Below are 24,488 nucleotides of genomic sequence, written 5' to 3'. Positions count from 1 at the left end.
AAAGCAGCAACTTTCCTTCAAGATATCACAGTTTTAGTACAATTTCACCAGGGAGGACCAAAATACCAAGTGTAAAACAGACAAATTCAACCATACTATATTTCTTTCTGTAGTTAGTAGTCCTAGGGTAAAATAAAAATTGATAGTATAGTGGCTACCGTAGCTAGTGGCGCCAAAGCTTCGTTTCTTTCTCAACTTTCTATTTTGAGAAATTTGGAACAGACAAGTTGAAGGAATACTACAATGAATACCTGTAGATTCTGCATCCAGATTCAATAATAGTTAATATTTTTCCATATTTCCTTTACTGCCCCCCCACATATACACACATACACACACATACATTTTTTCCTGAAATTCTTCAAAATTATTTGCAGACGTGACACTTCACCCCTAAATACTCAGCATGCTTCTTCTAAGAATAACGATATTCATTTACATAATTACCATACCATGATCACACCTAAGAAAAAACAACATTAACTCCATAACATTGAATAATATCCAGTTCATATTCTAATTTACCCAGTTGGCCCAAAAGTGTCTTACATAGTTGTTCTTTTCAAACCAGAATCCAATAAACTCTCACAGATTATATCTGGTTTTTATATCTTTTTGGTCTTTTTTCATTTCAGATAGCACCATCTTGGTTTTTTTTCTTTCCCATGACAACATTTTTAAGAGTCTGGGCCAGTTTTCTTTTCTTTTGTGTGTGTGTATGTGAGGAAAATTGGTACTGAGCTAACATCTGTTGCCAATCTTCCTCTTTTTGCTTGAGGAAGATTGTCTCTGAGCTAACATCTGTGCCAATCTTCCTCCATTTTGTATGTGGGATGCCACCACAGCATGGCTGATGATCAGTGCATAGGTCTGTGCCCGGGGTCCAAACCTGCCACCCTCAGGCTGCAGAAGCAGAGCACACGAACTTAACCACTACGCCACCAGGCTGGCCCCCTGGGCCAGTTTTCTTGTTGAATGTCCCACATTCTGAATGTATCTATTTTTTTCCTCATAGGGTCATTTAATTTGTTCTTCTCGCTTGTATTTCCTATGAACCAGAAGCCTACAGGCTTGATTAGACACAAGTTAAGCATTTTGGCTACGCAGGGGGCAAGAATACTTCATAATATATTACACAGAAAGAAAACATTATAAATTTATCCCATTATTAATGATGATCATTTGGTTACAATGGTGACCATCCAGTTTTGCCACTGTAAAAGTGCATATTTTTTCTCATTGTAACTAGTACTAGTATTGTGATTAATATTGGGTAATACTTTGGTGCCATGTGCATATCCTCTTCTTCATAACCTTTCAACCAATGCTTTTAGTATCCACTGGTGATTTTGCCTGAACCAGTTACTATATTACGGGTTACAAAGTGATGATTCTATCTCCTTCTACATTTTATTAGCTGGCTTTTTACTCAATGTGTTTCAATCAACTATAAACAATTATGATTTTTGATGTTTAAATTATTCCAAATTTGGCCAGTGACTGCCCTTTTAGGCTGGCTTCTCTGTTTTTTGATATGACTCCCTAAGTCTCTGACAGCTCACTTGCTTTCTGGTATAACAAGCTATCCTAAGCTTACCTTGTAGTTTCTGTGCTCTAAACGAGGAATCAGCTATTTCTCTATAGAGCACAGCTACATTCTAAGCGGCTGGCCGAGACATCATCACTTATGTAGCAACTTCCTATTTTGCCCTCACTTAGCTCCTTCAGGGCCAGGACTGCATATGTTTATGTTGGAATCTCTGTGGCTTAACACAGACTTACTACCTAGAGGGCATTCAATAGAGGTTTGTTGAATAAATGAAACCAACAGACATCAGCCAGGGCAGTGGTTCTCAACCCTGACTGCATATTAGAATAATCTGAAGAGCTTCTAAAAAATATTGATGCCCAGGCTCCATACCCAAATATTCTGCTTTAATTTGTCTCACATGGAGAGACAGTTTAGCCTACTGGTTAAAAATACAGACTCTGGGGCCAGACTATCTGGGTTTGAATCCCAGATTCAACCTTTACCCTCTGTGTGACGTCTTCAGGCAGCTTCAGTTTCTGCGCCTATAAAACAAGGATAATAACAGTATCTACCTCACAGGCTGTTGTGAGGATCAAATAAACGTACGGAAAGTGCTTAGAAAAGCCCCTAGTAGAGTCAACACGAGGTAACTGTCAGCTGTCAATTTTATTCTATGTTTGTTAGTGAGATAATTTATTTTTTGAAATACTTTGCAATGCATTTTCTCTTTTTGACAATTCAGGTTTGTCCTCTGTAGACTTTCCACCACTAAGACTGGGCCCCAGGCTGGTCTAGAGAAGACAGAGCGGTGGTTTGAGGGAAATTCTTGCAGACAGATAGGGGAGGTGGAGAGCTTCTCCAGTCCTGGGTGGAGGAAGGACAGTTTTGGAGGGAATGAGACCAAAGTGAAAACATTGCCTGAGTCCCCTCCAAGTTAGCCCAAGAAGATGGTGAAAACGTCTCAGCTGGGTTGAGGGGCCTGAAAGCAGGAAGGACGTATGACTGGACTCTGGGGAGAAAGCTCTCTGCCCAAAGCCCTGGCCCGTGCAGAGCTGAAATGGAGAACAGCAGGCCTCACTGCTGCCTCAGCGTGCTCCTGGATGTCCAGGGTTACCCAGGAGGGAGGGAAGAGTAGCTGCAGATCGCAAATAAGTCTGTGTGCCAACTGGCTGCTGTAGGGTCTAGGGGAGGGGATCCTGTACCAGAGAGTTAGGGGCAAACAGACTAAAGAGAACAAGAGCCAAAGTGGGGGCTTCGTCAGCAGGGAGCTGGCTGAGCTCCCTGGGAGCAACCCCTCCTTGTGGGATATACAGGAATCTTGGGGGCATCCCCAAGCTAGAAAACACAGGAGGGGGTCTTTGGTATTCAGTTCATTACAGTTATCACCAAGATGCCTGCTGTCTAAGCCCTCCTGGTCCCTGGAAAGGCAGGATTTCTGTGTGCCAAGCATGGGCACAGGAATCTTTTGCAAGTTCCTAAGACCACAATGCTTTCATCTCTCGGAGGCTCTTATGAGCAGAATATAGGTTCCTGCCACTAGGTGTCATCTGCCACCACTGTCTTCTCTCTTGTCTCTGGAAAACTAAATTTCTGACCCTGGATTGAGCCATTTCTGCCTCTTCCACTCAAAGAACCCACTTCCATGCATTCTCCCTGTGGGCAATTCAGTTTAATTCTCCCTATTAGTGTCAAACACAAAAGCTGACTACTCTGGGGGGCAGGGAGGGGCAGAGCTTTGACTTTCTTTCTTTAATAACAGTTTTATTGCGATACAATCCATATAGCATAACATTCATCTTTTAAAAGTGTGTAATTCAGTGGTTTTTAGTATATTTACAGAGTTGCGCAACCATCACCACCATCTCATTTCAGAACATTTTAGCTCAGCTTCCCCTAGCCCCTGCCAACCACAAATTTACTCTCTGTCTCTATGTAGTTGTCTTTTCTGGACATTTCATACAAATGGGATCATACGGGTCTTTTGTGACTGCCTTCTTTTACTTAGCATAATGTTTTCAAGGCTCATTTGCGTGTAGCATGTATTAGTACTTCATTCCTTTTTGTGTGTGTGTGTGTGAGGAAGACTGGCTCTGAAGTAACATCTGTTACCAATCTTCCTCTTTTTGCTTGAGGAAGAGTGGCCCTGAGCTAACATCTGTGCCAATCTTCCTCTACTTTAAGTGGGATGCCGCCACAGCATGGCTCAGCAAGCAGTGCTAGGTCAGTGCACAGGATCTGAACCCACAAACCCCAGGGTGCTGAAGCAGAGCAGGCAAACTTAACCACTATGCCAACCGGCCAGCCCCTCTCATTCCTTTTTAATTGACAAATAATATTCTGTTGTATGAATGCACCATATTTTATTATTTCATTTACCCATTCATTAGTGGATAGACACTTGGGTTGTTTCTACTTTTTTGCCATTATCAATACTGCTGTTATGAACACTCACGTACAGTTTTTGTGTAGACATATATTTTCAATTCTCTTGGGTATATACCTAGGAGTGGAATTTCTGGGTCATATGTTTAACCTTTTGAGGAACTGCCAGACAGTTTTCCAAAGCAGCTGCACCATTTCACGTTCTCACCAGCAGTGTACGAGGTTTCTCCAATCCTTGTCAACACAAGTTACTCATTGTTTGGTTACAGTCATCCTAGTGGGTGCAAAGTCGTATCTCATTATGGTTTTGATTTGCATTTCTCTGACGGCTAATGATGCTGAGCACATGGCCATTTGTTTATATTCATTGGGGAAATGTCTAATTAGGTCCTTTGTCAATTTTTTAAAAAAATAGGTATTTCTCTTTTTATTATTGAGTTGTAAGCGTTCTTAATATATTCTAGACACAAGTCTCTTATCAGACACATGATTTGTGAATATTTTCTCCCATACTGTGGGTCATCTTTTCATCTTCTTGACGGTGCCCTTTGAAGCACAAAAGTTTTTAATTTTGATGTATATTTTATCTATTTTTTTCTTTTTTGTTTGTGATTTAGGTATATCTAAGAAACCATTGCCTAATTCAGGATGACAAAGATTTATGCCTATGTTTTTTTCTAAGAGCTTTATAGCTTTAGCTCTTAGTTTAGGTTTCAGATCCACTTTGAATTCATTTTTGTACACGTGTGTGGTAGGGGTCCAACCTCACTCATCTGCATGTGGTGATCTAAATACTCCTGCACCATTTGTTGTAAAAGGGATCCTTTCCCCTTTGAATTGTTTTGGCGCCCTTGTTGAAATCAATTGACCATAAACATAAGAGATTACTTCTGAACTCTCAAGTATATTCCATTGACCTACATCTCTATTATTATACCAGCACCACACAGTCTTGATTATTACAGCTTCGAAGTAAGTTCTGAAATTAGGAAGTACGAGTCTTTTAACTTTGTTCTTCTTTTACAAGCTTGTTTTGAATATTCTGGGTCTCTTGCATTTCCATATAAATTTTAGGATCAGCTTGCCAATTTTTGTGTGCAATGTCTTACCAAGACCTGCACATTTTTTTGTCAAATCTATTCCTTAGTATTTCATTCCTTTTTTTTTTTTCCTGCTTTATCTCCTCAAACCCCGCCATACATAGTTGTATATCTTAGTTGCAGGTCCTTCTAGTTGTGGGATGTGCCATTCTCGTTGATACTATTATAAATGGAATTGTTTTCTTCATTTCATTTTCAGATTGCTCATTGCTAGTGTATAGAAATACAATTGCTTTTTGTATACTGATCTTGTGTCATGCAAACTTGCTGAACTCATTTATTAGCTCTAATAGCTTTTTTTGTGGATTTTCCAGGATTTTCTAAATAAAAGATCATGGCATATGCAATTACTTATTCCTTTCCAATCTGGATGCCTTTTATTTATTTTTATTTCCTAATTGCCCTGATTAGAACCTCGGTATGACGTTAAATACAAGTGGTGAGAGACACATTTTTGTCTTGTTCCTGATTTTAGGGAGAAAGCTTTCAGTCTTCTACTGCTAACTATGATGTTAGCTGTAGACTTTATGCCCTTTAACAGGCTGAATAAGTTCCTTTCTATTTCTAGTTTATTGCATGTTTATGTCATCAAAGGGTGTTGGATTTTAAATTCTTTCTTTGCATCTATTGAGATGATCAATCTGTTTTTGTCCTTTATTCTACTAAAGTAAATGGTGTATTACATTGATTAATTTTCACACTGTGAACTAACTCTGCATTCCTGGGATAAATCCAGTTTGGTCACGGTGCATGATTCTTTTCGTATGTTGCTGGATTCAGTTTGCTAATATTTTATTGAGGATTTTTGTATCAATATTCATATGAGATATTGGCCTATAGTTTTCTTGCAATGTCTTTGTCTAGTTTTCGTATCAGGGAAATACTGGCCTCGTAGAAGGAGTTGGGAAATGTTTCCTCCTCTTCTAAATTTTATAAGTTTGTGAAGGGTTGGTGTTATGTCCTTTTTGGAAACTTAACGTTGGCATCCTCGCTCTGTATGGAGAAAAGAGGTTTTTGTTTTTTATCCTGGTGAGTCCCAAGACTCTGTCAAGAAATGTGAAGAGTCTGAGATTTACAAGGGAGCTTGCCAGTTTCACGTACATTTCATAGATGATGTGAAACTCCTAGGTCAGAGATGGACACTGTCGTTTATAGCAATAGTAGCAGCCAGTGTTTGAGCATTTTTAAAATGTCAGTTATATTGAGCCCCAATTCCCACAGGGCAACGTGAAGAGTGCCAGGTGACACCTGTACAATCAGTGGCTTGCTTTATAGGAGAGGAACCCTGAGCTTAGGGAACCTGAAGCTTTTATATGGCCAGTAAGCATGCCTGCCCTTTGCTATGGAGGGAGACACTATCCTTATCCTCCAAGGTTGTCTGCAATATGAACATGCTTGAAAAGATAGTCCAGAGTAAAGACAGTCATGCGTCTCTGCAGAAATGCAAGAGACCCATGGAGAATTATCTTCCAACAGACTCACCTGTTACTATTCTCCTTAATACTTCCTCATTATTCCTCTACTATATGTACTTCCCTCACTATTCCTCTAATAGATATTTTAAATTTAGTTTCAGTTTTATTAGTGATACATGCACATGGTTTAAAAAGTCAACAGTTTCACAAGGCTTATTCCTTAAAAATAGTTGTCTCCTCCCCTGCTCTTCATTACTGCTCCTGTTTCAACTCTGGTTGATTCTTCTGGCATTGAGCACTATAATAACATTTTTTACACTATAGTCATGCATCACTTAACGACAGGGATATGTTTTGAGAAATGTGTTAGGCGATTTCATCTTTGTGTGAACATCACAGAGTGTACTTACACAAACCTGGATGATATAGCCTACTATACACCTAGGCTATATGGTACTAATCCTACAGGGCCACTGTCATATATGCAGTCTGTCGTTGATTGAAATGTCATTACGTGGCACGTGACTGTACTGAGACTTGTTGATTTCTCAGATGAAGGCATTAACTCTTCATGTCCACTGTAGAAAATGTGGTTTTAGCTTTCTTTCACATCCCTACCACATCTGCCTTCTTTATGTTTCTCATTTTTCCAGTACAATTAAGGCACAACTTTGGTTAGCTCAATATTTAATATTTACATTATTAGACATTATTATTATAAATTCTATTCACAGATGCTTGGTTCATGGAGCATACTTTTCCTTTCCTGTGCAACATCTTGTTTTCTTTCAAGTTAATTGTTTTATTTTTGTTAGTTTTCATTGCTCTTCTCCAAATGTCTAAATCTTTCAAAATATTAAGACTTGATCAGTTTTCTCTTCTGGAAGTCATCTCCCCAGAGCCTTTTGACCAGCTCCATTCTGTACTGGTTGCTTTTTAGGTCTGCTGTACAAGCTGTCATTCTTGGGTCTTCCCTCAGTATACTTCTGGAGCTTTCCTACTCCTTCTACTGTGTTTAATCCTGTTTCCTGGATCTCATGTCTGTTCTTTCTTGGTTTAAGTGTTCATTTTTTGTGAAGCATATAGCAATAAAAAGGCACATAGGAGCTAAACTTTTTGAAACATTGCATGTTTGAAAATGTGCCCTCACACTTAATAGTTCAGCAGGTATAGAAGTGTAGGTAGAAAATAATTTTTCTGTAGAATTTTTGAGGGCATTTGCTTAATTTTCTTCCAGCTTCCAATGTCGTGGTTCAGAAGTCTGATACCATTTTAGTTCTTGACACTTTCTATGAAATTTTTTTCTCTCTAGAAGCTTTTAGGATCTTTTATTTGTCTCGTGTTCTGTAATGTCACAACGATGTGCTTTAGCTTGGGTTTGTTTTCATCTACTGTGCTGGCTACTCGGTGTATCCTTTCAATAGGATGACTTCAGTTCTGGGAGAATTTCTTCATTTGTTTCATGGATGGTTTATTCCCTCTCCATTTTCTCTGTTCTTTATTACTGGAACTCCTATTATGAAAACATTGGACTTCCTGGATTTAACTTCTCTTTCTCTTATTTTCCATCTAATTGCTTTTAGCTCTACTTTCTGAGAAGTTTCCTCCACTGTATACTCTGAGTTTTCTATTGTATATTTAATTTCTGCTATCATATTTTTAACTTCCAAGAACTCTTTTAAATATTCTTTTCCTGTTCCACTGATGCAATATTTTCTCTCATCTCTCTGAGAATACTTCTCCTGGCATAGTCTCTGACTCCTCCAGGTTGTTATTCTTCCTTTGTTTGTTCTGATTTCTGTCTTTTATATACGTGCTTTCTTCACATGTCTGATGATCCTCAGCTGTTTGCTCATCTTTAAGAATAAGATACCATGGAAGCTTTTTCTGTGAAGTTCTCTAGAAGGTGATTTGGCTTTGCCTTATTTTGGGGCTGGTCAGATCCCCAAAGAAGAATCTTCCAGTCTCCTGTCCGGGGGTATGGTTGCTCATATTCTAGGAGCCACGAAAGGAAGAAGGCTGGTGATATCAATATACAGAATGCAATTTTTCACTTCATCTCCGTTTTTAGTACTGGATGGGTGACCTCAACTCCTTCTCTCAACTTCAGTCTTTGTCAGGGTAGAGGGGGGGCTTTATCTCACTATTGAGAGTAGGGCAGGAGATTTGGGGTCTTCCTGTCTTTCAACTAATCTTCATGTTTTCAGCGTCACCTTCATTCCCTCTTCCAGAGTTACCTGTTGTTGCCAGTTCCTGAGACTATCTGGGGTTCTGTGATACAAATTGGTTTTTTTGTTTGTTTGCTTTTCCCGTTGCCAGTTTAAGAATGAACTTTCTCAGGTCTAGTTAGTTCCAACTCATTCATCTGCTTTCCTGCTTCCAAGATTCGGTTGCTGTTATCTTCCCTCCTCTTCTTTGTCTACGGTTTATTCTATTTACTGTCATTTTAGTGAGGCGTGAGGAGACAATAGAGATGTTCAACCTACTATTTTAACCAAAACCAAATTACTATATTTATTACATGTTAATGTATCTGTCTTTCCCATCAAATGTTGAATGGCTCAATATTGTGTCCCAAATACCTGTAAACAGTAATGTTTCAAAACATTTTTATTGAATTAAAAGAGATGAATTTCTTGACTGCGGTTTTCTGAATAAATAAATGAGATGACTTGGTTTGTATCAGACAAGGAAAGAAAATTCAGTGCCTGTTTTTAGGTCTGATACTGAGATATCTAGTTCATAATGGGCATGCCATTATACACTTGTTCTATTTTTCATAAAACCCTGGTGATGGTTCATTCAGCTAATCCCAGACAATTGACCATCTTAGAATCAAATAATTAAAATGGACTTTGAGAGCTCATTTAGTAAATCCCTTTCCTCTGGCTGAAAGCATTGTTAGTCCACTATCATCCCAAGAAAAGAGGCTGGCTCATAGTATGAGTTTAGACATGTTTGGAAAACTGTAGGATATCAATTCTCTAACTCAATATTATATAAAGAAAGATGAGATAAAGAAAGTGGACAAAACAGAACAACTTCTAGATCCTTAGACACTAATTACCACTCCTCCCTCTGGAGGTCCAGAGGCTACCTTTTATATTCTCTGCTCTTCTCTTCTGGTCAAGAGAAAGCCAAAAGCCAGAGGATGGAGAGGAAGGCATGTGATCTGCAGCTGCAAGACAGCCCTGGTGGATGAGTGGGTCCAGCACCTGGGATCTCTCTCCTGACTCCTTACACACAGAGCTTGAACAAGGGGGTACTTATTATTTCTCCTTGCTCTGCCAGGTTTCTTGCTACTATGATAGATTAAAACCTTTACACAACCATGTGATGTTTAATATAAAATATATTAAAACAGTTTTTAAAAAACCTCTTTGAAAAGTCCTCTGAAGAACAAACAGAGAAAGAAAAATTAAAGCTTTTTATAATGGGAATTTTCAAGCATATACAAAAGTAGTAAAATAGAGCTTCATGTAACCATTATCCAACTTCAACAATTACCATTTTACCAATGGTAAAATCAACAATCAACATTTTACCAATGTTGTAAAATCTATTCTTATCCCCTCATGCCCTTGGTACATTTTTTAAAAAAAATTTCTCTCCTTCTTTTTTTTGCAAGGGAAGATTTTCTGTAAGCTAAAATCTGTTGCTAAACTTCCTGCTTTTTTCTTCCTTTTTATACCCTAAAGCCCCAGTACATAGTTGTGTATAGTTGTAAGTTCTTCTGCTTCTTCTGTGTGAGCTGCCACCACTGCATGGCTACTGACACACAGCAGTGTGGTTCTGTGTCCAGGAACCGAACCAGGCCGCTGAAGTGGAGCACGCTGAACTTCAACTGCTAGGTCATCAGGGCTGGCTCCCCTCCATTAATTTTTAAAAAAATATTTGCTGGAGTAGATTAAAGCTAATTTCAGACAGCATGTCATTTTCATCCAAACAATCTCTAATTGTTAAGAAAGATTTTTCTTTTTTCTCTCTCTTTTATATAAAACTACAATGCCATTATTATCATAACCTAACAAAATTAATAATTTCTTAATATTATCTCATTTCCAGTCCATATTAAAATTTCCAAAATCTGGGACAATCACCTGAAAAATATCTTTTTATAGAAGATTTGTTTGAATCAAGAGCTAAATAATGCCCACTCATTGTATCTAGTTCATATATTTCCTGTATCTTTTAATTAGTACTGAAAACTTTATTCCTTAAGTTACATATAATTATGTACTGTAAAAATGAAAGTAGGCTTATAAAAGTGTTTTCTTTGCTGCAATGTCAGCTTTACTTCAATCTGGCACACTTTCAAAATTTTCAGTGCTCTTGAGACATGTTTTTCATGGATATTTACTGGTCTAGTGCTTCTATTAGTGTGGTCAGATTTAAAGTCATTTTTAATAGAATTGTATTCTGCCTTATTTACTGATGCAACTAATCAAACTTTGGAGATGGTAGGTTATTAAATTTGTGCATATTTAAAAATCCCCCTGTTACATTAAAAATTATAAATCTATACTGTAGATTGCAATGGTGGTAAAATTAGATAGATAGGTATTATTGGGTATTGGGTACTATTTTAGAAATGTTTTCAAGCAATTTATTTCAAGTGGCAGTAGTGGAGAAGGGATGAGAGCGTCTTCTGAGGGCAGGATCTCTCGATCAATACAGGCAGAGATAAAATCCAATGCTTCAGATCATTATTCCACTTCCACCTGTTCTTCATGTTTTTAAATCTCTCTTTTAGTTCTACAATCAGGCATTAGCCTTTCCTCTCTCATTTCTTCTCTCCTCAGATTCAGCTAGTAATTATCGAGTGTCTGCTATATGCCATACACATTATAAACTAGATCTCATTTAACCTTTACAATAGCCTGTGGAGGTGGCACCTCCTTTTTATAGATGTGCAAACCCAAGTTCAGAGGTTTGTTGAGTTGCTCATGGTCACTGAACTCTAAAAGCCGTGCTTTTGACAGCGCTCACACTGCTCTCAGGACTATTCATTGGTGGTTGGGTCAGTTAACGGAGGTCAAAATCAATACCGAAGGAGGTTACAGAGTGTTTGAAACTGGATTAGTACCTGCTCCATGGAATCCCCCGCAGACATACAGCTTCCCATCCACTGTTCCTGCATTGGTAGAATTGGTTCGAAGTGAGAGCAGGGGACTTGGCATAGGTGGGCCCTCTCTCCAAAAGTCCCCATCAGGGTTGTAGATTTCCACCACATCAAGGCACTTTCGAACCTGGCCCTTGTCTCGACCTACACAGCCAATTCCACCTACAGAGAATGAAACACAGAAATGAGATGACCAGGAACTGAAACTTCATCGGGGATAGCACCCCTTTCCTTCTATGGTTTATATCACAGGTTTATGGGCCTTTGACTTTTCTCTTTCTCGCCTGGTGCTACTTCTAAGATAATTTCTAAGCAATAGTGATGTCTACCTATGTACTCCATAGCCAAATTTAATATCATTTTTATTCACAGTGTTCCATCTGTTTGTTCTTATGCATGAGGTTGATTCCAGTGGCGGCTTTATATTCTACCGCATCCAACATCGGTTCACACAATGAGCATCCCCTTTAGAATAAGCATTTCAGGTTTGAAGGTGAGGATAACTCGACTCGGACGTCTGCCTTCCTGTTGATTGTTAGCAATGATTTCACTGATCTGGCTAGTTACAGATGTGTCCTCATCATTGCAAGCCTGTCTCTCCCTCTCTTCTTAAACTGCGTGAATTTTTCCCCATTAGGAAGGGCCATTATTTGGTAAATTTCAGGTTTGGGGTCAAAGGAATGCCCCAAACCCAAAAGTCCAGTACATCTTCCATTTTTGAACGATACAGTTCATTCAACAGATATTCATTGATTGCCTATTACATGCAAGGCAATGTGCTAACTGATAAGGAGTTTAGAAAGACAAATAAGGCATTATTTCTTGTCATTAAGAAATTAATGGAGTCAAAAGGGCCATGTATGCAAATAAATAGATAGAGGACATCATGACAGGTACCTTAAAAGAGATACAAATTAGACTCAGAAGCGCAGATACTGTAAGAAGTAACAGAAATATCATTAACATAATTATGACTTTTAAGTACAACCCTCCGTGGGACAAGTAATTGTGTAAGAATTTCCAATCCACTGTGATAAGAAACACAAGTTTGCATGTGATCTCTTTTATTCTCTCCCCTCAAGCCCCACAGTGAAATTTCTGAAGCGTCAGGGCCATATTTCCTAGACCTGAAGGATGGCTCCTGACACTGAGGTGAATTCCCTAGGAAAGACACACCTGTACTTGCAGACACTCCTCTCATTGGTGATCTCATTCCATGCTGATGCAATCTGATCATCCTGATTTACATGACCAATCAAGAAGACTTTAAAGTGCTGGCCACAGGCTAAGCTAGCTCTCTTTCCTGTAGAGAGGGTCCTAAAAGAGTCATTGCACTTGTGGGGTGTTGACGGTGCTTGGCTATGTTGCTTATAGCAATATCAAAACCAAACTAAGAATTGCTCTGATCTCATGGCATTTACCAAATATATCACTTACTGAGAAATTAATCACATACTGTCTCAAAGCATTTCTTCTTTCACTGTTATTTAAGAACTTTTACCCATTATTGCACTAGTCTGATGGTATTTTCATTATCACCTATTTTTTCATCTCTTTAGTACTGCATCCCCATTCCCTAGTACAATGCCTGACATGTGTGTTTGGAATGAATGAATGAATGAGAAATTGAACTTTTCCTAAGCTTTCTCTGTCTGTCCAAGTGGATGTATTGTAAGCTTATTGAGGGCAAAGACCACTTTTTACACGTCTTATATTTCATAGTGCCTGACACACAGTACTCAAGAAATCCAAGAAGATTGATGGGAACAGCTTACTTTCTCCATGGTTGGGACTTCTGCCAGGCATAAGAGGTGATGGAACAGGGCTTTGGAGGAAGTCTTTAGTTTTTCTCTTTGCTGATGGAGCCTGGCCTGTCTCCTTTCTAGCCTGAATCCAGGGACTGAGGCTATAAACTCAGGAAGCTCTTAGCTGCTCTCTCTCTTATTGGACTGGATAAATAACTTAGCCCATTACAGTGCCCAGTCTGAGCTGCAGCATTTCCAAGGAGGGGACACACTGGCCTTGGTTAACTGGACAGCTCTGCTGTTCGTGGGTCCTCTTTCACTGTGGCACTGTGGTAGCTGGAGGTTTCTTAGTCCAACAAAAAGTGGAATTTCCTATTTGTGGGGCAGGAGGGCCTTAAAGAAGAGGAATTATCTGTAGCAAGTGAACCTGGCAACCACCCATCAGGTAAGAACGAGATGATATAGTTACCTGTTTTGCAAGACCTAGGAGAGATGTTATTAGGCTGGTTTATATTACAACCACTTTAGAAAACCAGTAAGTGGAAGCAAACAGGTTAAATGCAAGTCACTGGGAGTCAGGCTGGGGCACATTGAACAACCAACATCCTGAGTGTAACGCAGAAGTCTCACACAAAAGCCCATTAGAAAAGCTTCAACATAATGCATATAAAGAATGGGTTTTATTCTCCTGGTTTTCGGAATAATTAGAGTGCTTGTCATTTTCATTTCTCTGTTACTAAGTGTGTTTCATTATAATGTTCATCTCTTACTCTACAAATGACTCTTTTAAATATGTCCTCTTTCTATTTGGTTAGCAGACAGTTCACACACTCCACTTGAGGGTGACACGGGCTTCCAGGGCGCTGTCTTTGTTTCTGACTATTAGTGCCTGAACACATTCTCTGTCTCACTTGGATGTAATTCTACCATCAGGTACACTTTCAGCGACAGCCTATTAACAGCAGACTTAATGAGCTTAAACTGAAGGTGAATCCTGATTAGATAAATCATCAAATAAAAGCATGATCTTTATTAATAAGTCAGCACCACCACTACAAGAGAACTCTTTTGATGAGAGAAATCCTAGGGTAGGATCCACACGTCTTTAGAATTTCAATGAGATACCTCCATATCTTTAATTTATATGCTTTCAGAACGTCTGAGCCTGACTTTTCTTTATTCAAAAACAGACAAATGAATAGAGATTATCTTTGTGAGTCATACCCAAGTGGACCTCAAATGCAAAACAAACCTTAGTTTTTTTGGTTGCGGGGAGTGTAGAAAATGATAGAAGAGGATAATGCCTCTCTCTCCTCTTTTTCATTTCTGTAGAGATGAAGGCCCACTCTTCTTGTGTTTTCCTATTGTAGATTCCTTTCTTTCCGTTGGGTGCGGGAGGAAATCTCTCCCCATGCCAAACCTGGCAGGTAGCTGGCTGAGGGCAGAAGGGGAGTGATACTTCTTTGACATTCTCCAAAGAATTGCCCTGCAGTCCATGGCACCTTGAAGACAATGGTGCTGGCTTCAAAGGCCCCTCTGCCTGCCTGGCTGCCTTCAGGTGGCAGGCTTACTCTATTCTCCGCTGGGCTGGATCCAAAAGAGAAGGAACATTCTATCATTGTTCTGGCAAGCTCCCAAAGTTGCTTGCATTGCTCAAAAAGCTTTAGAAACAAGCGTTAGTAAATAAATCCACCGTTGTGTGCTCCCATGTGTCACTGAAAAAGCATGCGGGCTTTTGGAAACAGACAGACCTTGGCTCATATGCCTGTCACCACTTACTAGTTGGACAACTTTGGTCAATAAAATTTCTCTAAGTCTCAATTTTCTCATCTGTAAGTTAAGAACAATAATACCAATTTCATAATTTTTGCAAAGATTAAAATACTGGATAATTATGTAAAGGAGGAACTCACATTTCCTGTATACATATGCACAAGTATTACTCTAGGAATTTTATTTATTCTCACATATTGCATGCAAACAAAATGGCTAGCATGTAGTAGCTACTCAGTAATGTTCATTCTTTCTCTTTTAGGCTCTAGGATGTTGTGTAAGTAAAACCAGTGTTCACTGAAATCTTACGTTTGCTTATTCTCAGTTTAATTATTTGCTATGTCTATAATTGATGTCTTACTGACTGTATGGTCAAGTCTCTTTTAAAAGTTTCTTTAAGGTTGGATAGAGATAATCAGAAAGTCAAAGGGCTGAGAAATTAGCTGAGCCTTCTCCTGACATGATTTCGAGTAACATTTGGTCATAAACATTTCAGAGAGGTGGGAGCAGTTAGGTGACATCATAAATGCTAGAAAAGGATTTTGTAATCTACAGGCTTCCAGGAGTGAAGCTAGTCCACCCAGCTGAGTGGATGGGCTACTTTCTGACTTGCATGTCAAATACAATCTGTTCACTGCTAATATAATGCTTGTGACAATTTCATTCTCACTTGAGTTGTCTGCTCTCTGATTTTTTTCTACTCTCATTTTAGAGCTCCAGATTTGGAGCCTAAGACCTAAACCGAAGACATGAACTCAAGCCTAAGACATGAACCTAGCTTCTTGTCCTTATCTTAATCTGACACAGGGGTCCCTTGGGTATTTTCAGAAAAAAGTCGTTCAGGACAGGGTTGAAAGCAGGTTTACCTGCCTTCTACAAAATTCTGGGCTATGCCAGGTAATGCTAACCTACAGTGTGTCTTGGGCCCACACAACATGGTCTGTATTAAGGATATTTGTATTAAGAACAGTTTCTTCACCTGCCTACCCTTCATTGTCCTTTGCTAGTTTTTTCTCGCCAGGCTAAGAAAACATAATCATCCGTCTGCATCTTGTATGCTCCTCAAAGCAGATTACCATTGAAATCAAAGAAAAGAGCTGAAAGAGAAGATCATTTTGGGGAAAAGGGAAGTTCTATTTGTTAGAGATTGCCTTTGCTTGATTTTGGAGGGAAAATCAAGTGTTTGAAATGTCTTACAACTTCTAAGTGGAAATGTAGACAGTTGAATAGAAAATTCTGGCACTGAGCCCTGGGTGCCACACAAGTTGCAATTACAACATTGCTATCCCATCTGATTCCGTGTAATCCCTGGGCTTTCGGTCTCAGCCCAGCATTGGGCCTCAGTGGATTTCAATGTGCGAGGCAAGTCTGGGTCTTACCGCATCAGTTCTTTTGAACCCTAGGCCTGTCTTGTCTTTGTTTCTTCCCCATCCCTCTTCACTAGCTTGTCCTGCAGGTCCTAGCAGGTCTGAAGGCTAAGCACAAAAAGGGAGAACAAAGGGAGAGCCTGGGAACAGTGAGTAGGAGCAAGTTTAACCGATGACCTATTGATGTCAGAACAGGTCAAAGGTGACAAAGCTCAGCCTGAGATGAGTGTCACCCCTGTCCTCCTTGATTCAGCACTCTCCATCTCTCATCAGTCACACAGTTCTGTTGATTGTGCCTTCTCAACACTTCTCAGATCTGTACCTTCATCTAAAGGTATATAAAGCTTTGATCACCCGGCCACTGCCCAATTCTTCACATTCCTCACCCTTCCCGTCTCCCTTCCACATTCCCCAGCACCTTATGCTCCAGGCACACTCAGAGACTTGCGGTTTCCCAAACAGGCAGGCTTATTTATTTCTGGACCTTTGCTTAGACTGCTCTCTGCCTAGAATGGTCTCTCCTCCTTCTCCTCAACTTGACAAACTCCCACTCTTCTTTCAGGGCTCAGATCAGTAGTCATCCTCTTAAGAAATCTTTCATGTCTCTCTACATAGAATTGGCCATTCCCTCCTTTGGGTTTCCACTGTCCTCTGAATAGAAATCAAGATCCCTATAACATATATTGCTCTTATTTATCTTCATGTATGCTTTCCTATTAGATTAGACTGTAAGTCACTTGAGGGCAGAATTCACATTTGTATCCCCAACACTTTTTACATGGTACAGATAGTCAAGAAATAAAAATTTAACTGAATGTATGAATGGATCAGCTCCTTACCCTCATCCCAGGTATCTTTTTTTCCTATACTCTTTTGTCAAAACAAAAAGCAATGGCTGTCTTTCCAAAATGTGTTAAGCCCTGAGTCCAAATTGCTGAAAACTCACTTCCTGTCAGATTATAAAAGTCAGCTTCTTAAAGGATATGGTAATCTCAGCCCAGATGTTGAGAGAAATTGTTGGTGTGAGTCTGTTTTGGGGTTCATCTTTCATCCCAGATCTACCTGCAAAAAGAATCACTAACTTCTATTAACTTGGGCTAGTCCTAAACTAACAGGACACAGGCCAACTTCCTACTAATACTTTTCTGAAGTGGCCCTGCAAAGAACTATTAATCAAATATATTCCACAGCTTCAAAATGTAGAGACACAAGATATAAGTCCTTGAGTCAAAATGTGCGTCATTATATTCCCTGAGGGTCCAAGCATAATGTCTTTCTTCTAAAGGACACTTGACAATATTTGTTGGATAACTATTAAAGAAAAAGATCATAATTATTCTTTGGCATATTTATCTTGTGCATAAATAAAATAATTTACAGAAAGTGATAATTTGTGCTCATTTCCATATTTACCCAAGAATTGGTAGAAGAAGGGAATGATTACATATACGAATTAGGGTAAACTAATAGAAGATATACATTTTACTCAAAATGATAGGATTTTTTTGATAATTGACTTTTTCCTCTATTAAAGCATCAAAATTTTTCTGTTTCAACTCTTTATGATGCTTTAAAACATATATTGTGATATTCCCTGCCTTAGTGAATTGAAGATACTAAATATAATGTAACATTTTCTTAAGGATTTAGGAGTAACAATATGATCTATTCTCACAATATGCCATAGATATAGATGGTTCTATACATAAGGCTGCATGAAGACATACTTAAGATTTGCTTTCTGGAACAAATCCTTGCTATTGGTGTGGCTTTTAGCAATTTACCTCTTTTTCATAAAAGCACAGCATAGAATGTGTAGTTACACAACTCTGGTTGTGTAACATTATGCTTTTCTGCAAACATACAGAACTAAATCAGAGGCCAAGACAACATTCTCCTAAGATATTTCTCATCTAGTCTCAATAACATTATTATCACTCTTCATCAGGGGCTTTCACATTATAGAAGCTTTCAAAAATTCTCTGATTTCAGAATCAAAAACACTCTAAACTTCTGGTTAATTTTAAGCGATTTATAAGTATATTTTGGATATTCACTTCATGTTTGTACTAGGTGTCATAGAATAACAAGTTTAAGATTTTTTTGTTGTTCATAAGAGACAGTCTACTGGGAAATCAAAGGCAGATAGGAAACCATTATAATACAGCATTTAATTATACACTGATTGAATAAAGTACAATTCTAATTGTTACAGTAAAATGTGGAACTGCCAACTCTCTGTGAACTTTTAGAATATCAATGACAAAATTTACTATATAGCTAAGTCACAATTTGGGAGCCATAGGAAAATTTTGGTCTCTTAGAGCATTTATTTCTAGGGTCCCCACTGAGAGTGCCAGATAATCAAGGTTAATATCCTCATTTGATTAGCTGGAAATACATTTCATGGATACTTACAGGAAAAACATGGTGAATCATTCATTCCAGTTCAAAGTCACTTCAGCTGTCAAATCTCTAAATCCAAGTCTTTTCTCAGCAAAAGGGGGCACTAGGAATACCATCTGACTTCTTTGGCTATTGTAAAAGCATATTCCTTTCCTTGTTCAGTATGAGCTTAAGAAATGTGCATTTAAGCTTATAAAACTCTTGGAATTAGATCAGAACATACCTGCCAGCCTGCTGTGATAACTTATGAATGCCAGGATACTTTGACCAAATAACCTCACTCATTTTCCTAGAATACTCAACTCCACAATGCTGTCTAGGGGAAGAGACATTGTCTCATTCATCTCTGAGTCTCTTCTAAAAGTCAGCCCAGAGCCTGGCTTATGTAACACATGCTTAGTAAATATTTTGAGCGTATGATACCTTCATTAACATGAGATTATCTTTTCACTTTCCCCACCATATCTGTACTTCTCCAAGTGCAGTCATATGATTATGCACACCAGATGCTTCCTACAGTTCAGATTCCTAAGTCTCATTTCAGGCCTACTAACTCAGATTTGCCAAGGGTGAGGACCAGGAATCTGTCATTTTAATAAACAACCTAGGTAATTTGAGAAAAACATATTTAAGAAAACTGCTTAGAATTTTATCAAAAGAAAGTAAAAGGTGAAACCTTACCACATTGAAACTTGGTCCCCTCATCTCATAAATAATTTATCTCTAAAGTGATCTTTGAAATGCATTTACTATAGTAACAGGAACTTTCTGTGTAATTTTTCCTTCATCACCCTCAATGGCACTCCAGCTGAGTCAGACTCGCACAGGGCTGCTGTTTCAGTAAGCCACTGAGGCACAGAACGGTCTCCTGGAGAAAACAACACCGATAGTTTGACACATTAGCTGTGTGGGAAGACTTATTATTAGCTAGCTCCAGACAAGGAAATCAAAAGTCTTTACTTTAAAAAATTCTCTACAAGACCTGTAACTCTGATTATTTTTTTGGCTTTTCACATGATGGGAGACTAGGACAGGCTACAAGATGAGAAAAGTAAATTCAGTAAACTGATATTTACTAAGCATCTATCCCATAAGCCAGGCCTGAGCTGGCTTTAGAAGAGACACAGACATGAGTGAGGCAAGCTCTCTTTCCCTAGACAGTCTGAGTACAGTGTGATGAGGCAATGACAGAGGCAGAGCAGCATGCTGCAGAGAACCAGTGCAACTAATACTGACCAGGGGTCACACAAACCACCAAGAGGAGACGGCATTTTTCCAGACCTTGAAGGATGTGTAGGAGTCAGCCAAGCAGAGGAGGAGGCACTAAGAGCAGAGGAAAGAGTAAACAAAGGCACAGAAGGGAGGCGAGTTCAGGAAGTGACCCTCAGTCCCTGTGGCTAGAGTTTAGGTTTTGTGGGGTTGGGAGGGAAATGGCTGGAGGAGATGAGACTGCAGTGGCAGGCTGGGGCCAGTTTGTGAAAGGTCTAGACATTTCCACAAATAGATTCTGGTGCTCTGGTGTTCTGTTTTATAGTGGAGGCACTCAACAAGTGCTCACAACTAGGTTTTAATGAGGTGGAGCCAAGAAGGTTCTATCTTTCCCGAAACCTTACTAAGAGGGGTCTGCAATTAATTCACTTCTTACTTTATTATTCATAAAAGTAGGATTTAAAACCTTGAAAACAAGGAGTTAACATTTTTCTCATAGCAATAGGAAATATTAATCTAATATATCCTACTTTGGATTGTCTTTTTAAAGAACATTTTTTAGAAGGTTAGGGTATATTCTGGATTAAAGTACCTTAAATATCTCTTATAATAAGCTCTCACGGTACAAATGACAAAAGACTTTTCTTAAAAAATAAAGCATCTTAAAATGCATGGCCTTAAACAGCACCCTTCCATTTGACCTTCTCCCAGAGGATTTCAATTGGTTCTGTCATTACGTACACAGCTCCACTCTTTCCTGCACTTCCTAACAAAAATGGTTACATTCCCAAGAAAGCCCCAAGGAAAAAAGTCAAAATGAAAATCAGCTGGTTTTAAATACCTAGGTTTTCAATAAGGGTATCATTTACTCATAAGGTTTATATAGACTATTTAAATTATTTTAAGCTTTCCAGGACGTTACTCAACAGAAGAGCCAATTATAGTGTGGTAAAGCTGATAAAATACACAGATAACTGCATGAACAATGGAGTCACTTAAGCAAACAATCTAGTCTGTATTTTTATGTTAAGAAAGAAATTTTCAGATTTCCAAGAAAAACTATCCACTATCTGATCAATTGTCACTTGGCTAGTTTGCCATTATTACATAAGCTGTGTTCATCTAAATTCAACTTATGCACAGTATCTCTGATGACATGCTTTTCAAAGACAAAATATTTCCACAATAAAAATTTTATTTTAACTAAGGCCAATATTCTAAAATCTTTACAACTCAAATCAAATCTCCAGGGTCAGTGTTAACCACAATGTCCAGTAGTTCAGTGTTTTCATCTTTAGTTCCTAAGAGAAAAATACATTTTAGACAATATTTTCAGAGTCCCTCATATGAAAATGTGTACCTACTCCATATAGCAAAGCAAGTTGTCTGAATGTGCAGTATGTCATTGGTGAAATGGGAAGAAATGAAGAGAGTAGAAAGAAGCAGTTTTTTGACTCCAAATGCATGAGGAAAGAGTGACCTCAGCACAATGATGCCTCCTTAGTTGGGCCATGTAGCCAGCATAGAGACCTGTCGGGAGGAGCTAGGATATTCCAGGCTATTAAAGATAAGAGAAGAATAGGGCTGAGCATTATTACAGCACTGAGGCATAATTAGGCACCTCGCCAAAGTAAAAATAATAACAATTACTGTAACTATCATTTATTGAGCACTTATATGCCAGGCACAGTATTCATCATTTGACATAATACTCTCTCTTAAGCTTCACAACTGCATGAGATGATAATATATTGTTATCATCCTCATTTTATGAATGAAGAAAACCGACTCGGAGAAGTTAACCAATTTGCTCAAAATCACATAGTGTAACAACAACGGGGAATACCCCCAGAAAAGCTATCAGACATAAGGAGGAAAAAAGCCTGTTCTTAAAGGGCTCATGCATAAATTCACCCATTTTATAAATCAACCTAAAATCACCAGAAAGAAAGGTGCACAGTCCTTTGGTGAAAAGAGACTCAGTTGATAGGCTCTGGGTGCATCTTGGTGAGAGGTGAGACCTCCTCAAGCTGGGACCACCTGCCCAGGGAGTGAGACTTTGGTGGCAGCCATTATTGTGACCTAGTACAGGTTTGCTGACACAGATGCTGGCAGTTGCCTTTGGAGTTCTTCCCCAGGCCTATTAGTCCAGGGGTCTGCCCCAACCACTAGAACACGGATTTAAACCAGCTCAGCCAAGGCATGCAGCACACCCTAGGGACTGGGCCCACCCAACAGAAAGCCCTTGGGCAACTTGTGGGCTTGCATAGGCGACGTTCCTGGAAGCTCTGCAGCCAGGGGAGCAGGTCTGCCTCTGTGAGGCAGGGCATGCACAAGTGGTAAGCCTACACTGGTGGAGTGTCTGGGGCCTCTGCAGCGGGGTGACTGACTCTGCTTCAGTAGGTCAGGGTGTGTGCACAGTGCAGGGCTGTGCTTCAGGGGTGTGTGGCTCTAGATGATGTGGCTTTAAGCTGTAGCAGACTTGTGCTTCTCAAAGAGCCACATGGGGGATTGGCCCCACCTTCCAAAGCCTGAAACAATTGGGTGCTCCTGTGCCTGGGGCTGACCCCACTTAGCAGCACTCCTGAGAGAGCTGACAACAGCCTTGCAACTACAACTATTGTAAGCTCCTGAGCCTAACAACCAGCCATGCTGGGGCCTACTCACTTAGCAAAAAAACTGAAACAGGAAAGTGCTATTATACCTTGCAGCCAACTGTGCTGGGGCTCCCCACACCTGATAAAGTTACTAAGGGGACCATAGCAGCCACACATAGCTGAGCATTACAACCAGCTGGCCAGGGGGACAGCCTAGCCTCCGTAGGCACATGCAGCAAGAGCAACCCTGCCACATCAGAAGGACACATGCAGCCCACACAGGGTCACTCTTGGGACATTTGGAACTGGTGACAATGAGGAAGCAAACTGCTGGGCCTCATAAGGCATCTCTTACATAAGCCACATCTCCAAGATCAGGAAGACATAGCTGATCTACCTAACACATAGATATAAGCACAGAGAAAGAGGCAAAATAAGGATACAAAGGAATATGTTCCAAATAAGAGAACAGGACAAATCCTCAGAAAAAGAACTAAATAAAACAGAGATAAACAATCTATCTGACAAAGAGTACAAACTAATAGTCATAAGGATGCTCACTGATCTTGGGAGAAGAATGGATGAAATCAGTGAGAATCTCAACAAAGAATTGGAAAATATAAAAGAACCAATGAGAAATGAAGAATACAATAGTGGAAATGAAAAATTCACTAGAGGGATTCAATAGCAGAGTAGATGATACAGAAGAATGGATCAGCGAGCTGGATGAGAGACTAGAGGAAGTCACCCAAACTGAACAGTGAAAAAAAGAAGAATTAAAAAGAATGAGGACAGTCTGAGGGACCTCTGGGACAACATCAGGAGCACTAACACTGATGCTATAGGTGTCCCAGAAGGAGAAGAGAGAGACAAAGAGGCATAGAACCTATTTGAAGAAATAATAGCTGAAAACTTTCCTAACCTAAGGAAGGAAACAGACATCCAAGTAGAGGAGCACAGAGAGTACCAAAAAAGATAAACCCAAAGATGCCCAAAGGGAGTGGCATGATATATTTAAAGTGTTGAAAGGAAAAAAAACCTACAGCCAAGAATACTCTATCCAGCATGGTTATCATTCAGAATGGATGGAGAGATAAAGAGTTTCCCAGACAAGCAAACACTAAAGGAGTTTATCACTAAGAAACCAGCCTTACAAGAAATGCTAAAGGGACTTATTTAAGTGGGAAAGAAAAGACCACAAACAAGAATGAGAAAATTACCAAGCAAAAACAAAAACAAAACCCAAAAATCACTGGTAAAGGCAAATATATAGTAAAGGTAGCAGATCAACCACCTATGAAGCTAATATGTAGGTCAAAAGACAAAAGTACTAAAATTATCTATTTCCATGATAAGAGGGTAATGGCTACACATGCACGAAAAAGAGGTTAGATATGATATCAAAAACATAAAATGTGAGAGGAGGGGAGTATAAGAGTAGAACTTTTAGTAAGAGGTCAAACCTAGGAGACCATCAACTTAATATAGATTGATGTATAGGGTAGGCTATTATATATGAACCTCATGGTCATCACAAACTAGAAACCTATAATAAATACACAAAAATTAAGAGAAAGGAACCCAGACATAATACTAAAGAAAGCCATCAAACCACAAGGGAAGAGAGCAAGAGAAGAAGAAAGGAATAAAGAACTACTACAACACTTAGAAAAAAAGTAACAAAATGGCAATAAGTACATCTTTTCAATAGCTATTTTAAATGTTAATGGACCTAAAACTCCAGTAAAAAGGCATAGGGTACCTGATGGATAAAAATAGAAGACCCATATATATGCTGCATACAGGAGACACACTTCAGACCTAAAGACACTCACAAACTG

At 39.2% G+C, this 24,488-nt stretch overlaps 1 protein-coding gene across 5 annotated transcripts in view; it reads right to left on the bottom strand.

Moving 5' to 3' along the window:
* Positions 1–24,488, bottom strand: part of KBTBD12 (kelch repeat and BTB domain containing 12) — a 100,414-nt gene that overhangs the window by 19,427 nt on the left and 56,499 nt on the right. For all 5 annotated transcript variants that reach the window (XM_046685610.1, XM_046685601.1, XM_046685620.1 and 2 more), the window contains one exon: positions 11,515–11,712. In XM_046685610.1, the coding sequence (XP_046541566.1) occupies positions 11,515–11,712 (198 nt within the window). The remainder of the gene's footprint in view (positions 1–11,514; positions 11,713–24,488) is intronic.

The sequence above is a fragment of the Equus quagga genome, chromosome 1, assembly GCF_021613505.1.
Source record: "Equus quagga isolate Etosha38 chromosome 1, UCLA_HA_Equagga_1.0, whole genome shotgun sequence".
Classification (NCBI taxonomy): Eukaryota; Metazoa; Chordata; class Mammalia; order Perissodactyla; family Equidae; genus Equus; species Equus quagga.
The sequence above is the reverse complement of the archived record's forward strand: the minus strand, read 5'-3'. Positions and strand labels throughout refer to the sequence as shown.